This window comes from Delphinus delphis, chromosome 5 (assembly GCF_949987515.2).
Source record: "Delphinus delphis chromosome 5, mDelDel1.2, whole genome shotgun sequence".
Lineage (NCBI taxonomy): Eukaryota > Metazoa > Chordata > Mammalia > Artiodactyla > Delphinidae > Delphinus > Delphinus delphis.
Genome location: NC_082687.1, coordinates 31,937,645 through 31,963,662, shown reverse-complemented (window position 1 = coordinate 31,963,662; position 26,018 = coordinate 31,937,645). Strand labels below are relative to the sequence as shown.

The 26,018-nt window shown below is 36.9% G+C and overlaps 1 protein-coding gene across 4 annotated transcripts in view; it reads right to left on the bottom strand.

Annotated features, from left to right (window-relative positions):
- ARFIP1 (ARF interacting protein 1) overlaps positions 1 to 26,018 on the bottom strand; it is a 135,375-nt gene that overhangs the window by 23,983 nt on the left and 85,374 nt on the right. For all 4 annotated transcript variants that reach the window (XM_060012165.1, XM_060012168.1, XM_060012167.1 and 1 more), the window contains 3 exons: positions 21,980 to 22,201; positions 14,364 to 14,521; positions 4,786 to 4,960 (listed from right to left, as the gene is read on the bottom strand). In XM_060012165.1, the coding sequence (XP_059868148.1) occupies positions 4,786 to 4,960; positions 14,364 to 14,521; positions 21,980 to 22,201 (555 nt within the window). The remainder of the gene's footprint in view (positions 1 to 4,785; positions 4,961 to 14,363; positions 14,522 to 21,979; positions 22,202 to 26,018) is intronic.

The following is a 26,018-nucleotide window of genomic DNA, read 5'->3' as shown; positions in this document are numbered from 1 at the left end:
AATTTTTTTAACTTTTGCTCACTGGGCATCACCAATATCCAGAACACTTCCTGGTACACAGTATAATACTTGATAAATGTTTGTTAAATGAATGAAAAAAAGAACAATAACAACATGAGATTATATCAAATTACATGATTAAATACACTGAGGAATTAAGTGTGGAAGTAGAGTTGCAGGACTAAGGGACTGTTTCACAGGATCCAAATGTAGGTAATCGTATTTGGCACGGTGTTGAGGTTGTTTACTGTATTTACACATCCCAATCCATAAATGTTTATTTTTTATTTAGAACCGGGTGCTTTTACCTACAGAAATTAATTTCACTTGACTTAAGAGCAAATACCAAGAATACTGTTTATGCCTACAGTTATAGAAATAAAGATGACAGTACATCACTGGCATGAATGACTATTTTAAAAATATCAAGAGTAAAAAGTTAGGGTCCTTTTCTTTTGACAATAGGGAAAAAGAGATTTCAAGAATGTATCTGATTGTACATATTAAGTAATGATTAACATGTTTCTTGAAATTTGGCAACAGATATCCATTTTTAAATTCAGAGGCTTATATTTTTTCTTCTCAAGGAGAAGAATACCTTTGCTCTCCAAGCTTTTCTAAACATTTACAGCATATTGTTATAAAAATGTACTAGGCTTTGGGTATTTCCTATTACAGTATACATTTGTATAAAGTCACTGGGTAACCACAACTACATATATAGCTGTCTCACATTATGTGAGTATGTTTACTTTGTTCTGTGTTTTTTTTTTAAAATTGAAGTATAGTTGATTTACAATGTGTTTTGTGTTCCCACAAAGTCTACAAAGCACCAGAGATGACTATTTTCTCTCTTGACTATGTTTTCTATTTTCTAGCTTCTGTTTTGTTTTGAACCTTCAAAGGTACAATAAAAAGGTAAATAAACTGCCTTAAGTCAGAAAATAGCTCAAGTTACATTATTTAAAGGTCTAGAAGAAAAGAAATATTGATGAAAGGAGAAACATTAGAAGAGCCTAATCAACTGTGTCCTTACTGTTATGCAACTCAGTGTTGTTTAGTAAACAAGGAAGAGAATATCAGAGGGTTGTTTAGGTTAAAGGTAAACACAATATATCAGGAGGGTAGGGGGTAGGGCTGGGGGCTGGATAGAGTATAGATTGTAAACAGTAGAAGAATTCAAGTTTTTCCATTAAGGGGAAATGACAAACATGGATATGTGCACACATCTCTCAGCATTAATGCATGCACATACACACCCCGGTATGCACATAGGTATTTTACACACCTATTCCCTTTGTTTTGCCAGAGAGAAGGAAGGTTAGACTAAGTACATATAAACACCTCAATTTTCTAAGATAATAGTAAAGAATCCATCTCCCAGTCACTCTCAAATTTTTTTTTAAAGTTCCAAAAAAAAAAAACCAAAAATATTCTCACAACGTTTGGCCACTAAAATTTATAACGATAGTCACAGTCTGAGTGACTATTTTACTTCTGCACTGTTCTAGCTGTTTGGTTATCTGGTCTCGCATTTTGCAAGAGAAGTGTCGCTATGGCAGGACACTCCAAAAGCCAGGATATGAGAACCAAAAGAACCCTTCCCCTGGCACCCCTCCACCCACAAAAAAAAGCTGCAAAAACAACTTTAGAAAAAAACAGCCTTCAGGACATCATCAAATTACAAAATAGCATACTCATCGATGTTTCAGATAACTTACATTTAAAAACATTTAATATACAATATTTAAGAAACAGAAAGAGTATATTATATTTTGATAAAATTCAAGTGCTAAGTAGATTACCTGACAATTGTGTATAAAGGAAATACTAAGGTACAAATTCAGTTGCAGTTCAACAAGAGAAGAAAACCCCCAATTTGAGGCATTTCAAACTGTCAAGAAAGCAAACAGGAATGACAGGCAATTCCTAGGCCTAAAGGCTTGCTTTTTCCTCCCTTTGTTAGAGCTATAAAAGAAGAGAAAAGGGTAAAAGTTGCTCAACAACAATAATAAAAAACAAAGAAAAATTTTCTCATGGATCTAAGTCTTCACCCAAATTATAGTTGTTTATTGCTTAAAATAACAGAGATGAAAAACATTATCTTTTTATAGTTTTAAAGAATTAAACACAAAAGATAAAAAGATCAGAGTTTCTTTTAGATTTTAGTTTAGACATAGCTGATTAATGATTACTGAGTTGAAACTGAAACTTAGCTTGATGACAACTGCGGAAAACCCCAAAGAATATCTCTAGGCTCTCTAAGAACATAAAATCCTTGAGAATAAAGGCAATTTTTTTTATTTTATAGTAAGGAAGGTTGAAAGAAGAGAAGCTGTGACAATGACAACACTATTCTCAAAGTAATGACTTCTAAACCTTTATCTCTGGAACCCTGACTTTGTTCATCCAAACTGCAAATCCACATCATAAACTTCCTACCAATTGTTTCCATGTGAATATCTTGTTGTCATTTCAAACTAAATACTGGGTTAAATAGAACAGGTTCCCAACCTTCATCCCTAAGCTTCAGGCCAAACCAGCTTCCTATGTTGATTTCCTAATTCCTGTCATGCAGCCTTGAAACCACTGCTCTTTCCTTTCTCTGCTAATGCAGTGAACCTAGTCCAGACCCTCACTACGGTGCCTGAAGAGTGTTTTTAAGTCATAATTTTCTGTTACTCCCAACTTTAAAAATTATTCAATGCCAATAAGATAAAATTGGATATGAGAGCCACCTGACTGACATGTACAATTTACAGAGATGACCTGGCCGGTCTCTTCTTTCCTCACTTCTCAGTGTGTCTCCTGAGTATGAAGGCTGTTATGAGGATTAAGTGAGAGAATATAAATAAAATGCCTAGTAACTGACAAATAACTGCTTTCACTGATTCATGTCTAAATCTGGAGATCTACTGCCAAGTTTCAAAAACAGTTACATAGTAAGAGAAGCAGCAGTCACACAGACATTATTTATCTTTGTATAATTTGCTTATTTTTATTTACTCTGGCAAGAACCATATAAACATAGATGGTTTAGGGATACTAATTCTTTCAAAAGTTTCTCTCCTTTTTATAAAAGCAATGTGACTTTTCATTGAAAATGTCTAAAATACAGAAAAATACATAGAAAACAAAAATTACCCATAATCTCACTATCCAGAGAATAGCACACAATAAATACCAATAGATTCCAATAGACCACAATTACCATTTTAAACATTTCCTAAAATAATTTTCTCTATTAGCAGAGGTCCTGATCCCCCAAATTAGACAAATTCCTTTCTTTCCATTCAAATTAGCTTTAGGTAGAGCCCATAAAATGCTAGCATATTTCATTTAGCACCACACTGTACCATGCTGATTCTAGGGGAGTATGTAAAAAATATTTTTATTTAAAATATATGTCTATATCTAAGTATTGACATATTCCTATCCTTCAAAATACTAAACCAAATGACTGAAATGAATGCCATCTCACGTGCTCAGCTAATGAACGCTAAAAGGCTCACTGTGCTCTTGTCTGAATGGTGCTGGGCAAGCTGTCTCATGACTCCACTGAGGTTTCCTTTACTGACACTATAATGGTTTCAGTGTAATGGAAAATCAGTACTTTTCACCCATTGTAGCTAAAAAAACAAGTGCGTGATACTGCTGGCCTGAAGGAAATGTATGCAGCTCTTATGGTAGCCAGAAGAGTTTCTAAGGAAATGTTAAGGAAAACAAGAAGATATCAACAGACAGAACTGAAGAAAATTAATATTAAGACGATACCTGGAAGAAAGCAGAGCTGAAGGTCTATTACGACTTCAGAGGATGTGAAAAGCACAGAAAGGGGACCACCAATGTGCAATGATGAGACTCCATCTCCAGAGGACTGATCTACACCTCCTCTGTACCTAGCTCACTACTGGCTCTTCCATTTTCAGAACTGTAATCCCCCTCCCCGAACTGAATATGCATGTAATGTTAAACATGGGAACCTGTCCTTCACTTAAACCAAAGCTCGGGAGCCTGTTATTACCTGAGTCTACCTCCAAGGAAAGCAGGTCCATCTTAGATCTTACTGTTCTAGTCCTTGGATGTATTCATGTTACATGAAAATAATGTGTAAAATTGGTTTCCTGGCTTATTTATTCTAGGTTATGCTAACTGCAGCCCTCAATGGAACCTTTCAGTCATTCCTCATTTATTAATTACTGGGAAGAATGATGTTCCCTTCCTGAAATCTGTACCTACCATTAATAAAAATTTTTCAAAATATTCAGAACAGAATCTATCATTATGTAACTTTTTAAAGCACAATCTGAAGATCAACATCAAGTATTTTTTGCCAATTGTTACTTGTGAAAGATGACTTTTATGACAGAAAGGTAAATATATTTTATGTACTTCTAAAAACTAAAACGCTGATTATAAATGGAATCCCATTTCCAACAATTCCAAAGTTGACCCTTGAACAACATAGGTTTGAACTGCATGGGTCCACATATATGTGAAGTTTTTTCAACAGTAAATACTACAGAATTGCATGATCTGTGGTTGGTTGAACCTGCAGATGTGGAAGTGCAGACTCCGGGGAACCCTGGATTCGGGGGGACCAACTATGAGTTACATGTGGATTTTTGACTGTATGGAGGGTTGGCACCCCTAACCCCCAAGCTGTTCAAGGGTCAATTCTATAATGAAAGACAGTTAACAGAAACAAAAAACTTTCTATTTATCTCTCTTTAGGGTGACTTTAGAGTCCACAGAAAGATCTCAGAAGGTAAAGAATAAATTTACCTTATTTTCTTCTAGAAATTTCAACTTGATAGAAACATCGTTGCGCATTTTATCATATTTTTCCTTATGTGCTTGGAACAAATGCTGTGATTGCTCAATCTTTGGCAGAGTGTTTGCATCACGTGGTCCAAGATTCAGTTCTTCCAAATCAGTACGATATGCATCATATTCAATTCTGGAAAGAAGAGAATAAGTGAAGCACACTACAAAGACAGTGTGAAATAACTTCAGGACGTGAAGTGGAACTACGTAATAGTTCCATATTATACATTAATATATGATAATTCTCATGCATATTTGATACCTTATGCTTTTTTTTATTTTTAAAAAATTTAATTAATTAATTTATTTTTGGCTGCGTTGGGTCTTCCTTGCTATGCGCAGGCTTTCTCTAGTTGCGGCGACTAGGGGCTACTCTTTGTTGCGGTGCGCAGGCTTCTCATTTCAGTGGCTTCTCTTGTGGGGAGCACGGGCTCTAGGTGAGCAGGCTCAGTAGTTGTGGTGCATGGGCTTAGCCGCTCTGTGGCATGTGGGATCTTTCTGGACCAGGGCTCGAACCCGTGTCCCCTGCATCGGCAGGCAGATTCCTAACCAATGCGCCACCAGGGAAGCCCACCTTACACCTTTAAAATCAAGTATTTCTGGGCTTCCCTGGTGGCGTGGTGGTTGGGGGGTCCGCCTGCCGATGCAGGGGACACAGGTTCGTGCCCCGGTCTGGGAGGATCCCACATGCCGCGGGGCGGCTAGGCCCGTGAGCCATGGCCGCTGAGCCTGCGCGTGCGGAGCCTGTGCTCCGCAATGGGAGAGGCCACAGCAGCGAGAGACCCGCGTACCGCAAAAAAAAAAATCAAGTATTTCTTTAGTACAAAGAGCTATTAATATAAGCATGGTGGGAGGGGAGGAGAGGGGCTGCTTCTTAATCTCATTAACTATTTCTTTCCAAGAACAGTATTAACTGACGAGTAAAATTTCCACAGTTTATTTATTTTTAAAATATTTATTTATTTATTTATTTTTGGCTGCATTGGGTCTTAGTTGTGGCACATGGGATCTTTTGTTGTGGCTCACGGGCTCTTTGCTGCGGAGTGTGGGCTTCTCTCTAGTTGTGGCATACAGGCTCCAGAGCACAAAGGCTCAGTAGTTGCGGTGCATGGGCTTAGTTGTCCCGCGGCACATTCGATCTTAGTTTCCCGACGAGGGATCAAACCCGGGTCCCCTGCATTGGAAGGTGGATTCTTAACCACGGGACCACCAGGGAAGTCCCTCCACAATTTAAAAAACCAGTTTAGGGACTTCCCTGGTGGTCCAGTGGTTAAGACTCTGTGCTTCCAATGCAGGGGGTGCCAGGTAAATCCCTGGTGGGGGAACTAAGATGCCACGTGCCATGAGTCTAAAAAAAATAAATAAATAAAAACCAGTTTAAAAAACAGATGTTAAAACGTAATGCTAGCAAGATCAGGGTAGTGATCAGCCCCCCATGTGAATTGGTTAATATTGATAAGGCAAAGCAGGTGAGGATAGTAGACTTTTTTTTTTTTTTTTAATTTTGGCTGTGTTGGGATAGTAGACTTTAGAATGACATAAACTAACTGGTAAAAGGGAGTTAACTGTGGGCTGGCGCTTCTTAAAGTATAGTCTAGGTCAGCAATGCACAACAGAAATATAATGCAAGCCACATATGTAACTTAAATATTCTAGCAGTCATGTTAAAATAATAAAAGTTAACCTCACCTGTTTAAAAGTATATTTAATTTTACACAATATAACCAAAATATTATCTCTGCAACATATATCAATGCAAAAAAATTGCTAATGAACTATTTTACTTTTGGGGGAGAGGGGGACTGAGTCTCTGAAATCCATTGTTTTTTTAAAAATTAATTAATTAAAAATTTTTAAATTTATTTTATTTTTTGGCTGCATTGGGTCTTCATTGCTGCACGCGGGCTTTCTCTAGTTGCGGCGAGTGCGGGCTGCTCTTTGTTGAGGTGCACGGGCTTCTCATTGCAGTGGCTTCTCTTGTTGTGAGCACAGGCTCTAGGCACGAGGGCTTCAGTAGTTGTGGTGTGCGGGCTCAGTAATTGTGGCTCGCGGGCTCTAGAGCTCAGGCTCAGTAGTTGTGGTGCATGGGCTTAGTTGCTCCGTGGCATGTGGGATCTTCCTGGACCAGGGCTCGAACCTGTGTCCCCTGCACTGGCAGGCGGATTCTTAACCACTGTGCCACCAGGGAAGTCCCCATTGTGTTTTAAGCTTCCATCACATCTCAATTCAGGCTAGCCACATTTCATAATCCATAGACACATGTGCCTAGTGACTACCGTATGGGAACTCTAGATGGATTTCCGTAACATTAGTATTTAGAATGTGACAGTGGCATCTACTACAGAGCACTCATCACCTTGTGCTCCCTGAGATGCCTCTCCTAATACTCTCCCACCACTAACTGAAATAATTACCCCACCACCAACAAACCACAATCCCACAGCAGGTTACAATACCTCTGTCAAAGCACCCGTGTAGGTATAGCATTACCTTGCTAATTAAACAGTGACTTATCTAGCAGTGTCAACTATTCAGTACTCAGCTAGGAAGAAGCAAAGCGATCTCTAATTTAGTCAAAATCAGCACCACAAACTTATGCCCTAAAACTAAAGCTCTTTATTAAAATATCTGTAGTACAATTCATATCTATTTCAGGAATTAATAAACAACTTACTCTAGAATGTATATACGACTTGAGAAAGAACACATCAGTCCCTCACACCAAGCCTAATTTATTCTCAACTCGTACTAAATTTAGTAACTTTATCTTTCAGCGTCAAAAGCATATCATTTGTTCATTCATTGATACAATGATTCATTCAACAAACATTAAGTATTAACATTTTATGTTCCAGGCACTGTGCTAGAAAGGAAAACTATCTGCTCATCTTCATAGCTTATCTTCAAGAAGCTAACAGCCTAGAGGGAGAGAAGCTCTTAAACACAACAACAAAATGAGATAATGGATACTGCCATGGGGGAAGGAAGATAAGGTATGGTGGAAATCAAGAGGAAGAATTACTTAATCAGGTATCTGAAAAGGCATCTCAGAAGAGAATTAAAACAATTAAATTTCAAAGGATGGTAAGAGTTTATGAGGTGGATTGGGGCCGGGAAATTGGTAGAATATTTCAGGAAGAGAACAGCATGAACAAAGGCATAGATTTGTAAGATACCATGACACATTTGGGAAGTAATTCAATAATTTAGAACCTGAAGTTGAAATAAGATAACAAAAGGAATTAGTATCAGACAGGAAGGCAGGATTGAGATTAAGCAGGGCCATATTAAAGGGATCAGATTGACTCCAGTAGGACAAGTGACGGAAAGCCATGGAAGAACTTTGATCTAGAAAGTGACACATTCTATTCGCTCAGGATAGAAAGGTGACTCTAGTGGTAATGTAAGGCATGGAGGATGGACCAGAGTAGAAGATTAAGAAATCAGAAGCAAGGAAACCAATTAGAAGACTGGGCAAAAGAGAAATGAGTCACTAAATCAGGAAGGATAATGGCAGTAAAGCTAAGGAGGAGGGGACAGTTACTAAAAATTTGGGAGGCAAGACTGACATGGGAATAGCAAGTTAAATTCCATGGGTTCTATGGCCAAATTGCATGACCAGTCTGCCCTTCACTGGCTCTAAAGTCTTGAGCTAGTTTTTTTTTCTCTCTTTCTGCTTCAGTTTTTCATCTACAAATGGGAATAATAATCTCCACAAAAAAATATATGTACAAAGTACTTGGGACATCTGCTAATAACTAATATGTTTAGAGTGCTTATTATTTCAGCCAAATTAGAAGAGGGATGGCCTGAAGCAAACATACTAAAAACAGTAAAAAATGAGAGAGAAGTAGACAAAAATAAACAGTAATGTGTGGTGATTTAATGTGAAGACAAATATTCCTCATAGCCTCGGGTATACTTTTAAATAACAGCAATTAATTTAAACACAAAGTTATAATACTGAGCTTATATCCTTTCATTTATATCCAGTTTGTAGATGGTGTCAAACTAAAACTTCCCCTAAGAGCTTATCTAACAGTGTTCATTAACACTAGGAAGAGAAGTATACTAAGTTTTCAAAATGCAACTCTTCACTTCAAGGTTGCCAGTCTGCCCTGAGTCCATACCAATAAAGTTAGTGATAGCTGGTTACTTTATGGCTTCTATAAAACTTTTAGAGAACAGGTGTCCACATCTGAAAAGTTTTGACCACAATAGGCTCCCTTGTTGGTGCTGCTATGGAGAAGTGTTGAATGGGCTGTTATAAGATTTTCTATACACGAAGCACCAGACAGCTAGGAAATACTTGTACAATACATAATAGGGAGCATTAAAAGGCCACCCGGACATTTGCCTAAACTGCCACTTTTTGTGCTGATCAAATAGCTGACCCTTGCCCTAAAACTCAATAAATTCTGGTTTTGACAGAGAAGAAAATTCAGCTACTGAGAAACTTTTAATCTGGGATTCTTTTTCAGTGTTATCCCACAGTAGACAATGATTTAGTGTTACAACTAGTCAATGCCTCAGCTACTCCATAAATGTACAGAAAAGTTAACCACCAAGCTAAGCTTAATGAATAAAATCATATATTGCAATTTCAATAAAAGAGAATAAATTATGGGATGAGGTCATTACTGTTGTTGGTTTTTAAAGTACACACAGAGGTATTCTAAAGGTTTCCTGATAACCAGCTACCAAGTACATATAACCTGGTTTATAATTTTGCTCAAAAGTTTTAAACAAACCTATACATTGGATAAATTGAGATTTTATATCACATTGTACATTAAGTCAGATTCCTCATCATAAGACATGAAAATTATTTTTTATAATTAGATGTGAGAATTTGAGATTAGTCCAGTTCAGGCTTGAGGCCTAATGATCAAAAATAGATGGTAAGGAGTCCATGGGTTTTCATTTTGGCTTTGAAATTGATTCCTGGGAACAAACCATTTAACCTCTAGAGGCTTATTTTTCTCCTTTGCAAATTAAATATAAAATGTTTTCTGTACAAACAGTGACATCTAATATATTTGTCTTTCTTTAATATGGGTTAATATTTTTAAAAGCATGTTAGAAATTAAGGCTGAAGAGAAACATATGACATACTTCAAATGAAATATATTTTATATTTTAAAATACCTAAAACTAAAAATAGTAGCTAAAATATATTTCAGGACAGGTGGACAATTACAAAGTCTATAGAAACTAGATTCATGTAGTTCTTAACTGGGAAGTGATAGGGGGTACTTTTGGAACAAAAGAATTTTCATCTTCAAAAGCACATATTTAAAATCTTTTTAGACTAGAAAATAAGAATGCTTAAAATGATTAAAGAGGTAAAAGGGAAAACAAATTAGGATACTAAGAGTAAGGAATAGATAGATTTGGAAAAGAACCAGAGTTTACAGAAGTGAAAAATTTACATAATAAATGTATATACTTTGAAATAATGTATATACTTCGAAAAATACTGGCAATGCCCATGAAAGGATTTAAACAGAGACTGGAAAACCAATTACTGGGAGCTGAAGCAAGTCCCACTGGAAGATACCTTATTGAGACATTCCTGCAATGTTATCGAGGGAAATCATATTGATAGATTTCTTCTGTTTCTTTGTTCCCACCTTCTGATTTTAATACAATGTTAGTAAATACTTCAAACAATAAAGAAAAATAAAAAAACAAGCCCAAATCCTAAATAAGGCACACAGATCCATCTGTGTCTTTCTCCCACCTGACAACCACAGCTATTTGTCTTGACCTTCCTATCCAAGTCATTAAGAATCTGATTGAGATCTGGTAAGAATCTGATTTAGTATGTTAATACTAAACTGAAAATTACAAACACAGCATAGGATAGAAGCATCTTTTCTTGTGCAAAGATCAAAAGTTAACCTTCCATAAAAGAAAAAAAAATCCCATTTAAAATTACATCAAACAAAACAAACAAAACAAAATAAAACAAACCTAGCAATAAACCTAACCAAGGAGGTGAAAGACCTATATGCTAAGAACTATAAAACACTGATAAAGGAAACTGAAGGTGACTCACAGAAATGGAAAGATATCTCACACTCTTGGATTGGAAAAAATTAATATTATTAAAATTGCCATACTACCTAAAGCAATCTACAGATTTAATGAGATCGCTATTCAAATTACCCATGACTTTTTTCACAGAAGTAGAACAAATAATCCTAAAATTTGTAGGGAACCACAAAAGACCCAGAACTGCCAAAGCAATCTGGAGGAAAAGGAACAAAACAGGAGGCATAACCCTCCCAGACCTCAGATACTACTACAAAGCTACAGTAATCAAAACAGCGTGGTATTGGCACAAAAATGGACATATGGATCAATGGAACAGAGAGCCCAGAAATAAACGCATACACCTATGGTCAATTAATCTTTGACAAAAGAAGCAAGAATATACAATGGAGAAAAGACAGTCTCTTCCGCAAGTGGTGTTGGGAAAGCTGGACAGCCGCATGTAAATCAATGAAGTTACAACACACCCTCACACCATACACAAAAACAAACTCAAAATGGCTTAAAGACTTAAGTATAAAACATGACACCTTATAACTCCTAGAAGAGAACATAGGTAAAACATTCTCTGACATCAAATGTAGCAATATTTTCTTAGATCAGTCTCCCAAGGCAATAGAAACAAAAGCAAAAATAAACAAATGGGACCTAATCAAACATAAGCTTTTGCACATCAAAGGAAACCATAAACAAAACGAAAAGACAATGTATGGACTGGGAGAAAATATTTGCTAACGATGTTACCAACAAGGATTTAATTTCCAAACTATACAAACAGCTCACACAACTCAATATCAAAAAAATAACCCAATCAAAAAATGGCAAGAGGGCTTCCCCGGTGGCGCAGTGGTTGAGAGTCCGCCTGCCGATGCAGGGGACGCGGGTTCGTGCCCCGGTCCGGGAGGATCCCACGTGCCGCAGAGCGGCTAGGCCCGTGAGCCATGGCCGCTGAGCCTGCGCATCCGGAGCCTGTGCTCCGCAACGGGAGAGGCCACGACAATGAGAGGCCCGTGTACCGCAAAAAAAAAAAAAAAAAAAAAAAAAAAGGCAAGAAAACCTAAATAGACATTTCTCCAGAGAAGACATACAGATGGCCACTAGGCACATGAAAGGTTGCTCAACATCTCTAATTATTAGAGAAATGCAAATCAAAACTACAATGAGGTATCACCTCATACCAGTCAGAATGACCATCATCAAAAAAAAGTCTACAAATAATAAATAAATGCTAGAGGGGGTCTGGAGAAAAGGGAACCATCCTACACTGTTGGTGGGACTGTAAATTGGTGCAGCCACTATGGAAAACAGTATGGAGGTACCTTAAAAAACTAAAAATAGAGTTACCATATGATCCAGCAATCCCACTCCTGGGCTCTTATCTGGAAAAGATGAAAACTCTAATTCAGAAAGATACATGCACCCCAATGTTCACAACAACACTACTTACAATAGCCAAGACATGGAAGCAACCTAAGTGTTCACTGAGAGATGAGTGGATAAAGATGTGGTACATATATACAATGGAATACTACTCAGCCATAAAAAAGAATGAAATATTGCCATTTGTAGGAACATGGATGGATCTAGAGATTACCATGCTAAGTGAACTAAGTCAGACAGAGAAAGACAAATACTACATGATATCACTTATTTGTGGAATCTAAAAAATAATACAAATGAACTTATTTACAACTCAGAAACAGACTCATACACATAGAAAACAAACTTTTGGTTACCAAAGGGGAAAGGGGGGAGGGATAACAGATACATACCACTATATATAAAATACATAAACAACAAGGATTTACTGTATAGCACAGGGAACTATATTCAGTATCTTGTAATAACCTATAAAGGAAAAGAATCTGAACAAGAATATATACATACCTGAATCATTTTGCTATACACCTGAAACTAACACAATACTGTAAATCAACTATAGTTCAATAGAAAAAAAAAAGAGTTTCAGGAGAGTAAGGAGGGTGTGTGTAAAAAGGTATGCTACAGACAGAACATGGTAGTAACACTTTATAGCTTGAATTGGAATTGTATAAGTGTTTATAAGGTACAAAACTGTTTTCAGTAACTACCACCAATAAATTTTAAGAAAAAAAAAAGTTAACTTTCCAAGTGGTTTGGGCTTTTAGCTATATAAAGCATAAGGACATATATACTTAAGAATAAGCACTCAATAGCAAAAAGACTAGATGAGTTTAGAGTTTTCATAGGCATTTCTCACATCATTAAACTACATCAAGAGGCCAAAAGTAAAGTTATATATCCAAAAGGTAAAGTTTGCACTATCTTCAACTATGCTATAAAAAGTATAAGAGAAAATAAAGAAATCAAGTGTTCAGAGGAAAAAAACTCAAAGGGGACAGGAATGAGTGGGGGAAAAAAATTGGGCCTAGAATCAAAGTTGAAAAATGCTATCGTAGATCTGCTACTTTTTAGACATTTCTAAGTACCTATTCATATGCATTTTGTTTACCTAACAGGATGGTTATGAGATAAATTGTGTGTGTGTGTGTGTGTGTGTGTGTGTGTATAAAAAGATGTATGAGGGCTCCCCTGGTGGCGCAGTGGTTGAGAGTCCGCCTGCTGATGCAGGGGACACGGGTTTGTGCCCCAGTCCAGGAAGATCCCACATGCCGCGGAGCGGCTGGGCCCGTGAGCCATGGCTGCTGAGCCTGCGCGTCCAGAGCCTGTGCTCTGCAACAGGAGAGGCCACAACAGTGAGAGGCCCGCGTACTGCAAAAAAAAAAAAAAAAAAAAAAAAAAAAAGATGTATGAAAACACTGCATTATAAACAACTATGAAAATATAAGGTAAATACTTTAATTTATGTAAAAGGTAAAATTTGGAAGATTGTGAAGCCTGGTTATAATCTGAATAACCAACATAAACAAAATCATGGAGGCAGAAATGAGCTAGTATATTCAAGAGAAATTGAAACTATGAGTCTGGCTGTTGCGGAAGCAGTGTAACTGCTTATAGGGAAGCAGTGGTAGTATGATTGAAGAGGCAGGCTTAGGCCAGATTAGAAAGGGCATCTGGTATCTACCTGGCAGAACACAAGGCCCTGTCCTCTTCCAAGGAAGCTGTAGCCGGGAGCTCCTCCACCTCCCTATTCCCTAGCAGGCAGGGTTTGGGCACATGGCCAACGCTCAACCGGATACTCTCAACGCAATGAAGCAAAGTACTCAGGAGCTTTTACAAATTTTTATTTATGGGAGCTGTAGCAGCATCAAGTACCCTAATTAGATTCTTCTGAGGCATTAACTTGGCTTTGGTTCTTGCTTGTTTCTAGAATCTGTTCTCCTGCGTTTCTGTTAGCTCTGTGGGCTACCCTATAACCTAATAAATTCTTTTTCTGCCCATATTGGCCAGAGTCAGTTTCTCTTATTTGCAACCCAAAACCTTAACCAAATTATGCACCACCTGGTAAAACAGACAATATAATGAAAATCTATACCTACCTGGCACTTTCATACTGTTTCACAGTCATTAATGTATCCTCAATTGTTTTATTCACCAAAGTGTTCACACTGGCAATGAAAAAATTAATGGCTCCTAGAAGAGTTTCTCCATTTTTAGCCAGCAGTTTCTGTGTATCTGCATTATAGCCAAATTCCTCCTAAAACAAAAAAGTCATCTTAATTTATCCAGTTACAAATTAGTAAATGTGACTAAAGAAAATCTCAAACACATCACTATTGGGAAAATATCTGATTTAGAAATCTAGCTTTAGAAGTTTTCTCTTTCAATGTTTAAATAAATAAATAGGAATCTAAATCACAACTAGCTACAGAATTACAGAAAAAGTCGAATAAACCAAATTGTTCAGCTCTGAGGCATAGCTAAAATCAAATAATTTTAAAAAGTGAAACTACTTTGTACTAGAAAAATTACTTTCATTTCTACATTTTGTTTCTATTATACTGTAAGCACAGCTGTTAAGAAGAAAACTATAGCAGATTATTAATCAGAGAAACTTTAACTTTCACAACCAAATTAGGTAACAATTGGCTAAAACTTTCAGACATAAAATAGATTGTAATTTTTGTGTTTTGACTGAATCTCCTTAAAGTATAAATATTAACAATACACATTTCTTTGTAAACTTAGCAACCAGTTGACTCCCAAGCTCAGATCTATCTGGACAAACAGCTGAGGAAGGATCACTCAACACCAGTTTTAGTTCATTTTCTCTGAATAAACTGAGTCTTAGCTTAGCAAACATTACACATGACTCCTTAACATATGAATGGCAAGGACTAACTCTAAATTTTGAGCAGAGAAAGCTTTCAGTCTAAGTTTGATTAGTTAACAGATTATCAGGAACACATCTGACCAAATAAAAACTTTGATCATATCTTATTATAAGATATATCATTCAATTTGAGAATTGTGAGTTTGTTAAAAACATTTTTAAATTTCAGCTGAAAAAAATGTAATATTAAATTAAGTAGAATTTTAGAAGATGCAAATTTAACATTAGTGCTATAGGTACAATTAAATTTCCAGGTGATAGAATATTCAATAATTAATAAATACAGAAAGTAAAATTATCTTTATTATGCTGAAAGCATTTTCCATCTAAGAGAGGTCCATGTAACTCTTTACTTGGAACTCAGTCTTCAAAATTGTAGAGCCCTTGATTTGCAAATATTGGCAGATAAGGATTACATAAGAGGACTATCAATCAATATATGTAAAAACTAAAAAGGCAGAAAAGCTGAAGAGTTTTGGCACCATTTGTACAAGATAAGTTACAATATTGAAGACTAAATAAATGTTACTGGAAATAGAATATAGGAGAAAACATTAAAAAAAAACTTAGAAAGAGTTCACACAATTGTTCTTATTTTCTTTGGTGTTCATTAAGAGGTAAAAGGCAAAATTAAAAAATCACCAAATAAGAGGAAGAAAAATATGAAATTGAGCTGGATATAAATATCATAGTTTTTCTATTCACTGTACAACAAAGTATATGTCATTGTATCATATCCCTGTAACACTGTTCATTGCTAAAAGTTCTTAACATCCACAATTCCACATTAACTTTGAAAATGCCAGAAGTCCTAATTTAGCCACAGGGAGATCTATATAACCTAGAAAGCTGTGCTTTTACTAACAACAAATAAACAAAAAAACAGAGTATTGTAAGATGAAATCACTGCAGATTGATATGTTATACAGCAGAATTTGGAATCCTATATTTACAGATGAGAAAAACAGCCCTAAATTCAAAGCAGACAGGAGGAGTAAATGGACGCTGTTCTGTTTCATGAGTGTAAATCTCGCCCATAATTCTGTGATGAAAATGTGTATAAAACTTCAGATTTTATTGCATAATTTGTAAACTTAATTGGCTAAAATAAAAAAGCTTTTTTATAGTAAGGTACAAGAGATATAGTAGTAAATGTTACAAAACAATTAGGACACTAGAAATAAATAAATATACATATGTATATGCATTATAAATACATAATTAAATATGCTTTTTTGGCAATGAAAATAAAATAAAACATGCCTCAAACTTCATTTAGTTGATAAGTTATTTTAGTATTCTCAGTTGGACAGGGGTATTTTACACATTATTTTAATAGTCAAAGGGTATACATATCAAGAACAGGGCTGTAGTTCTAATCTGTCAGTGAAGAAGAAAGGCCAACACAATTCCTTGATCTAAAAATTTACTTGCTTTATATATAGAGAATGAAGTTTCAAAACACTTGAACTTTTTTTCTCTTCAGCAGCTCCTACATTATTTACAATATTTATCAGATGTAAATGTACCAAATATAAATGACCACCATTTCCCATTCAACTTATACATTAGGACTAAATAACAGAAGCATATGATTGGACCTAAAACACCAAGTTTTAGTAATAGTTATTATTACCTAATTAATCACAAATGAGTTATTTTAAACAATAATACAAAAAAACTAGAATCACAAGAACTCATTGACAATTGATAGTAATTTGGACTGTGGAAGCTTTCCTAATCTCAATGTAGATGTTACCCTCTAAATTGAGAAAATGCAATTTAATAAGGTGCCATGGTACAACAGAACTAGGAGGAAGGCATGTGATAAAATGGTAAACGTCTAGTTTGGAAATTCAAACAGTTTGGAAATTCAAACAGTTTGGGAATTCATATCTTGATTCTGCCACTCAATGGATTTGTGTCTCTCATGAATAACTCAAATTCTTCGGGCCTCCATTTCCTTACTAATAAAATGAAGATAATTCCCTTACAAGCTTGACAGGAAGTCTAACAAGGCAACCTGTATAAAGTTTCTGACAGATGACAGGCATTCATTAAAAGATCATTTCTTGGGCTTCCCTGGTGGCGCAGTGGTTGAGAGTCCGCCTGCTGATGCAGGGGCTGCGGGTTCGTGCCCCAGTCCGGGAAGATCCCACATGCCGCGGAGCGGCTGGGCCCGTGAGCCATGGCCGCTGAGCTTGTGTGTCCGGAGCCTGTGCTCCACAACGGGAGAGGCCACAACAGTGAGAGGCCCGCGTACAGCAAAAAAAAAAAAAAAAAAAGATCATTTCCTATCTCCTTCAGGAGATTTGACTTTTTTTACTGCTGGATATTGGTTGTTTCTCTAGAAAATGAAGAAACTGGACTAATCTATAAATTCTTCCTCAACCCCCAAATGTCACAATCTCAACAACAGCTATCATAACCATCATAATTTATCTAGTGCCGCTATGTGCCAGCCCCTGCACTATGTATTTTCCAGAAATCTCAGTTAATATGGCATAAGGTGGAAGGAAGTGGACCTCAGCTCTTCACTACTGTACTCTATAAACTTTTCCTCAAAAAGAACCAACAGGCAAAGAAGGGAGTTACTGTGTTGGCGGGTGTGACTGATCCTGATTACCAAGGAGAATTTGGACTGTCCCTCCACAATGGAGGTAAGGAAGAGTAAGCCTGGAACCCAGGCGATCTCTTACTACTACCATGTCCTGTGATTAATTTCAATGGAAAACTACAACAGCCCATTTCAGGAAGGACTGCTAATGGTCTGGACCTTTCAGGAATGATGGTTTGGGTCACCTCACCAGGCAAAGAACCACCACAGATTGAAGTGCTACCTGAGAACAAATGCAGTATGGAATGGGTAATGGAAGAAGCTACAACCATGTGACCATTTGTAGAAATGAGGACTATAATTCTTATTTCTTCCTTACTTTGTTATGAATGTTTGTGTGTGTGTGTGTGTGTGTGTGTGTGTGTGTGTGTGTAAAGCAAGTACCTTTGTTTTCTTCCCTATCTTATCTTTCCTCCCTTATCACATAAGATATATTAACTTTATATCATGACATATAGCTATTGTTAACTTAACACCATAGTATTTAAGTTTCAGGAGATCAAGGAAAAAAGTGATCCTCACCCAAGGAAGGACTTTGCATCATCTTCTAGGGAAAGAGTTGCTGTGTCTTTGATAGTACACAGGATAGTTATATCACATTAGGCGGAAGTAAGACTTTATTGTCTTGATTTGGAGATTAAGTGTGGTTTAAAGAGATGCATATAAGTGCTGCTAAGTTGACAAAGGGTGGATTGTGATGGTTAATTTTATGTGCCCACTTGATAAGACTATGGTGTCCAGCTGTTTGGTCAAACATCAGTCTAGATGTTGCTACAAAGGTGCAGATTTTGTGATGTGATCAACATTTACGATGATAAACACTGAAGATGTGGTTTAAAGTTGGCTTTTAGGAGATTATCCTCCATAACATGATGGGCCTCATCCAATCAGCTGAAGGTCTTAAGAGCAAAAGTTTGAGGTTTCTTGGAGAAGAAGGAATTCCGTCTTAACACTGTAACACAGAAACCTTGTCCAAGTTTCCAGCCTTCTGGCCTACCCTATGGATTACAGACTTGCCAATCCCTATAATAGTGTCAGCCAATTCCTTAAAATAAATCTTTTGGGTGTGTGTGTGTGTGTGTGTATCTCCTACTGATGCTCTTTCTCTGGAAAACCTTGAATGATACAAAAATATCCTCCTTGTAAATGTTGATTCCAGATTTCAAATGCATCTCCAGTAGGTTCTAGTTTACCATTAATTTTACATTTATAAATATCAATTAGAATGTTCAATTCAATGAATTTTAAAAAATTTCTATATTATATATTTCCTTCAAATCACTTTTGTATACACATTTACTTTCAGCATTTGTTCACTAACAAATACATCAAGTATATTTTGGTGCATAAACATCATAAAAGAAGTAATATCATGTCTTCTTAGCAAAACAGGATGGTCCAGATTCTTTAAAAAAATGTGGCTTGTTGGAGTTGCTCCTGTTGAACAACTAACTAAATGAAAATACCTGAGATAGTTTGTGCATCAACTTGGTTGGGTCACAGTGTCCAAATATTTGGTCAAACATTATTCTGATGTTTCTGTGAGGGTGTTTCCGAATGAGACTTATATTTTAATTGGTGTACTGTCAGTAAAGCAGACTGCCCTCCATAACGTGAGTGGGTGTCATGCAATCAGCTGAAGACCTTACTAGAACAACGACTGACCTCCCCTGGACAAGAAAGAATTCTGCTAGCAGACTGCCTTTGGACTTGTACTGCTACTCTTTCCTGGGTCTCCAGCCTGCCAGCCTACCCTACAGATTTTGGATGTAGCAGCCTTGCCAATCATGTGAACCAATTTCTTAAAATAAATCTCTATATAGCTATGTATCCTGTTGATTCTGTTTCTCTGGAGAATCTTGACTAACACAATACCGTATTTCCTTTTGTCCTTAAAAATACATTATTATTCAATGACTCTTTAAGAAAATTCACATAGGATATCATCATTGGAATACTTATAGCCCGCAATTTCACTGATATTATCCAATTTTGCCATCATTGGTAAGAGTCAATACTGCTATCTCTTTGCAGTCATCTTCTGATTTGTGTAATAATTGTGAAATGTATTAATCTGGTATTGTAGTCTCTTTCCATTATGTGCAAAAATGAAAAATTCCAGAATTCTTAATTGTGTTGCATGAACATTAAAAAAAAAAACAAACAACTACATAAACAGTTTCTCCAGATTTCTTTTTGGCAATGCAAACAAACAAAAAGTATTTATCTCACTATTGTATCATTCTTCTAGGCAATGCTGTCATTCTTTAGTTTTCTTATTGTCTTAGTCATTTTTAACATGGTAGGAAAACACTGATGAGTAATAACGAAATAATTCCTAAGATGGTGAAACAGCAAAATGTTTTAAGATATAGGAAAATAGGATCATTAAGATCCCATATCGTGTCTGATTTCCAATGGACCCATATGGTAGTTGCAAGATAACAAGTTTTATTCTATTAAAACCATAAGTAAATTTTCTCATTGGAAGACCTCCAAGAAAGAATAAAGTCATGAAATACCAATCCTTACAAAGAGTTAAAAATGCTCAAATGAAAAACTCAAAAATTCAAACTGGGTCCAATGGACTTGAATACTGAGGATTATCCTCTCAGTTCTGTTTAAAAAAAAAAGGACTTCACATCTGTAAAAGAAAGATAATAAAAGTACTACTAGCTAAGACTGAGCATTAGATGAGCTAATACACATATAAACCACTGTATCTGGTGTATAGTAAGTCCCCAATCTCTGTTAACTATTATAATTAATAGGTTCTACTGAATATAGCATCAGTGATAACATTACTGCAGCACTTCCCCAGACCCTATACTCTGGCTACCTCTCTCCATACTGTGGGGATTTTTCTCTGGGTCACAGACCATCTAAAGATTCCATTTAAAGAGACAGCAAGAGATCATGGAAAGGGACTTCCCTTGTGATCCAGTGGTTAAGAATCTGTCTTGCAATGCAGAGGACACTGGTTCAATCCCTGGTTGGGGAACTAAGATCCCACATGCCACAGGGCAACTGGGCCTGCACGCCACAACTAGAGAGCCCATGCACCACAACTACTGAGCCCACTTGCTCTGGAGCCTGCGCACCTCAACAAAGAGAGCCTGTGCGCTGTGTGCTGCAACTAAGACCCGACGCAGCCAAAAAATAAATACTTTAAAAAATGCTATTAATTCTTATTTAAAAAAAAAGAGATCATGGAGAAACAAAAAGGCCTGGATATAAATTCCAATTCTATCTTTTATTTGTTTTGTGAGTTTATAAAAACTACGTAAACTCTCTTGGCCTCAACTTCCTCATCTATAAACAGGGGATAACATTTCTTGCAGCGTTAGATAAATTACATGATATAATGGTTATAAAGCACCTAGCCCATTATATTGAAATTGTGGATACTCAATAATTGCAGCTGTTATGATAACTCAGCTTCCTAAAAATTAGTTTCATTCTTCTTTTTGACTGTCTAATGACTCAGTTAGAATTGAATCTCAATGTTTTTCTCAACATTGTCATCTGTAGCCAAACTTTCTTTGTCCAAGATACTAGATATTATCAAATGATTTAATGCTCTAAATTATCTAACTGTGCAAGTTAGAAGTCTGTAGGCAAGGAATTTCTGTACCTTTTGGCTCCACGTGAGGAAAAAAAAGACATAAAAGGAGTCACTTAAGATATTATTAGAAATTGTTAATAATGCTTTGCTGAATACTTATATAGATATATACAGAAAAGTAATTTCATTCTAAAATTCACAATTTTACACTAATGATTTCAGTAAAAGTGTATCACAAATCCAGTCAAGCAAGCTACTCTTTGCTTAGGACATTCAGAGACTACGCAGGAGATTTTCAACAGGTGCCTGAATTTACTTTCTACCCACACCCAGCTATATACATAGCTATGATTCTTTCTAGGCTCTAGCAGGCTGAGTACTCTTTTTCCTTTCCTCTACCAAGTTCCCTTGCCCTGAGACCTCCAGATGACATCTTCTTTAGGGTACAACTGGACCACTATGTTGATAGAAGTCAGCTGGGCCTTCTTGAAAATTATATGAAATATCTTAAAGAACACCACAAGATTACAATTTTATTAAGAATTCAGCAAATCAGAAATGTAACAACTTACCTCTTAGTATACTCCTATTGCCATTTTCATCCCCCTCACCCCCCAATAGTTATTTCAAATCATCTTACATGGAGTTCTAGTGACTTCAAACTCAGGTCAGCAAATGCATCTCCGAGTTGCCTTTGGGTATGCACCATCTGGAAAAGCTGGGTTGACAATGTCTGAGCCAGTTTTAGAATATTTTCATATTTTTTCTTGTTATCTCTTAATATATCAATCTGAGCTTCAAGTTCAAGGTCCACAGTTCTTGATCCACGGCCCAGCTTCTCAGAGATAATCTGTCGAGTGCACTAGAAGTGGAAAGATATACTTTGTTTAGGAAGAAAAAAAGAACAAAAGAAAAAAACAGTAATACAGCAATCCAAAGTGCAAATGCTGGAGCATATGGCATGCACCATTTTTGGCTTCAAACAAGCTAGCCTAACAAACGGAAAACTGTCAGCCCCCTTAGAGGTTCATCAGGACTCAGAAAGTAAATTTTTTTTTTTTTTTTTTGCGGTACGCGGGCCTCTCACTGTCGCGGCCCCTCCCGTTGCGGAGCACACGCTCCACACGCCCAGGCCCAGCGGCCATGGCCCACGGGCCCAGCCGCTCCGTGGCACGTGGGATACTCCCGGACCGGGGCATGAACCCGTGTCCCCTGCATCGGCAGGCGGACTCTCAACCACTGCGCCACCAGGGAAGCCCCAGAAAGTAAATTTATCAGACATGTTTTTTAACTATTACTTATTAGAGGAAGTTTTAAGACGTATCTAGCTAGTGTATATACTGCCAGATGAGCTCTCTCACATAATCATATTTCAAGTTTTGTGCACTTTGGTAGATTACTGAAAACAACTGAGATACTTGGCATTGATTTAAGAACAATACTCGACTATTAATATAGGAATAATAAGAATACCAAAATTCTACTCTCCTATTGGTTTCAAATGTTTTTTTTCCTTCAATTTTCCCCTTAAATAGCTGTGTATATGTGTGTGAGTAGGAAGAATGAGGGGAAGAAAGGAAGGAGAAAGAAGAAAGAGGAGGTAGGGAGGGAGGGAAGGGGGGAGGAACAGAGAAAGAGAAAGAGGTAGAGATTACAGATTCCTGAATTCTTCTACTTTTGCCCAGATAAAATTAAATTATGTTATTCTACTCTATGTTATTCTATCTCTGTCCCAGCAATAATGATATAGGAATTTACAATTTTTTAAAGTACCTAACTTTAGAGCACATGAAAATAAGTTTTCTAGTAATTTTTGCTAGAAATAAAAAATTACAAGCAAATTCACTACTCAACAATACATTTTTAGAGTAACAATGTAGGGCATTAATATAATCCTTATCATTTAAATCTAAAAAAATATTCTGAAAAGCAGTAAATAAGTTTTGCAATTTTGAAAATTTGCAAATTTGTTCTTTTATCATGTCTCTCAAAGTTTTGGTCACAGAATTAGTATTTGTTGTAAAAGTTAAAATAATGAATGAAATAAAAATGAAATTCCCCTTCCGTCCTTTAATTTGACTAAATAGTAGAAAAGTATTAATAGTTTGATGGGTAGTAGAGACTCTCCTTTAAACCTATATAATCACATATATAATATTCTTAAAGTAAACATGAGCCCATGCTATGCTATACATAATATCCTGAGCATTTCTTTTCTGAGAACGAATATCTTGAGACTTTTCCTTGTCAATACACATAAATTTATATTTAGCTACTCATATTTTTCTATTTTAAAATTGAAATGAATTCGCTGACACATTCTCTCTTATCATCAACTAAGGATTTTTATGAATAAACATTTTTTATAAAGGAGTTCTTTTTTTAAAAAGCAGAGAGAGGAGGAACCAAGACGGCGGAGTAGAAGGACGTGCTCTCACTCTCTCTTGTGAGAACACCAGAATCACAACTAGCTGCTGGACAACCATTGACAGGAAGACACTGGAACTCACCAAAAAAGATACCCCACACCCAAAGATAAAGGAGAAGCCACAATGAGACGGTAGGAGGGGCGCAATCACAGTAAAATCAAACCCCATAACTAGTGGGTGGGTGACTGACAGACTAGCAAACACTTATACCACAGAAGTCCACCCACTGGAGTGAAGGTTCTGAGCCCCACATCAGGCTTCCCAACCTGGGGGTCCGGCAATGGGAGGAAGAATTCCTAGAGAATCAGACTTTGAAGGCTAGTGGGAATTGATTGCAGGACTTTGACAGGACTGGGGGAAACAGAGACTACACACTTGGAGGGCACACAAAAAGTAGTGTGCGCATTGGGAACCAGAGGAAGGAGCAGTGACCCCGGGGGAGACTGAACCAGACCTACCTGCTAGTGTTGGAGGGTCTCCTGCAGAGGTGGGGGGTGGCTCTGTTTCACCAGGGGGACAAGGACACTGGCAGCAGAAGTTCTGGGAAGTACTCCTTGGCATGAGCCCTGCCAGAGCCGGTCATTAGCCCCACCAAAGAGCCCAGGTAGGCTCCAGTGTTGGGTTGCCTCAGGCCAAACAACCAACAGGGAGGGAACCCAGCCCCACCCATCAACAGTCAACTGGATTAAAGTTTTACAGAGCTCTGCCCACCAGAGCAACAGTCAGCTCTACCCACCACCAGTCCCTCCCATCAAGCCTCTTAGATAGCCTCATATACCAGAAGTAAGAAGAACTACAATCCTGCAGCCTGTGGAACAAAAACCACATTCACAGAAAGACAGACAAGATGAAAAGGCAGAGGGCTACATACCAGATGAAGGAACAAGATAAAACCCCAGAAAAAAAACTAAATGAAGTGGAGATAGGCAACCTTCCAGAAAAAGAATTCAGAATAATGATAGTGAAGATGATCCAGGACCTCGGAAAAAGAATGGAGGCAAAGATCGAGAAGATGAAAGAAATGTTTAACAAAGACCTAGAAGAATTAAAGAACAAACAAACAGAGATGAACAATACAATAAATGAAATGAAAACTACACTAGAAGGAATCAATAGCAGAATAACTGAGGCAGAAGAATGGATAAGTGACCGGGAAGACAGAATGGTGGAATTCACTGCTGCAGAACAGAATAAAGAAAAAAGAATGAAAAGAAATGAAGACAGCCTAAGAGACCTCTGAGACAACATTAAACACAAGAACATTTGCAATATAGGTGTCCAAGAAGGAGAAGAGAGAGAGAAAGGACCAGAGAAAATATTTGAAGAGATTATAGTCAAAAACTTCCCTAACATGGGAAAGGAAATAGCCACCCAAGTCCAGGAAGTGCAGCGAGTCCCATACAGGATAAACCCAAGGAGAAACATGCTGAGACACATAGTAATCAAATTGGCAAAAATTAAAGACAAAGAAAAATTATTGAAAGAAGCAAGGGAAAAACGAAAATAACATACAAGGGAACTCCCATAAGGTTAAGAGTTGATTTCTCAGCATAAACTCCACAAGCCAGAAGAGAGTGACATGATATACTTAAAGTGATGAAAAGAAGAACCTACAACCAAGATTACTCTACCCAGCAAGGATCTCATTCAGATTCAATGGAGAAATCAAAAGCTTTACAGACAAGCAAAAGCTAAGAGAATTCAGCACCACCAAACCAGCTCTACAAGCAATGGTAAAGGAACTTCTCTAAGTGGGAAACACAAGAGAAGGAAAGGACCTACAAAAACAAACCCAAAACAATTAAGAAAATGGTCATAGGAACATACATATTGATAATTACCTTAAACGTGAATGGATTAAATGCTCCAACCAAAAGAATGAATGGATACATTCTTCACTGAATGGATACAAAAACAAGATCCATATATATGCTGTCTACAAGAGACCCACTTCAGACCTAGGGACACATACAGACTGAAAGTGAGGGGATGGAAAAAGTTATTCCATGCAAATGGAAATCAAAACAAAGCTGGAGTAGCTATATTCATATCAGATAAAATAGACTTTAATAAAAAGTATGTTACAAGAGACAAGGAAGGACACTACATAATAATCAAGGAATCAATCCAAGAAGAAGATATAACAATTATAAATATATATGCCCCCAACACAGGAGCACCTCAATACATAAGGCAACTGCTAACAGGTATAAAGGAGGAAATTGACAGTAACACAATAATAGTGGGGGA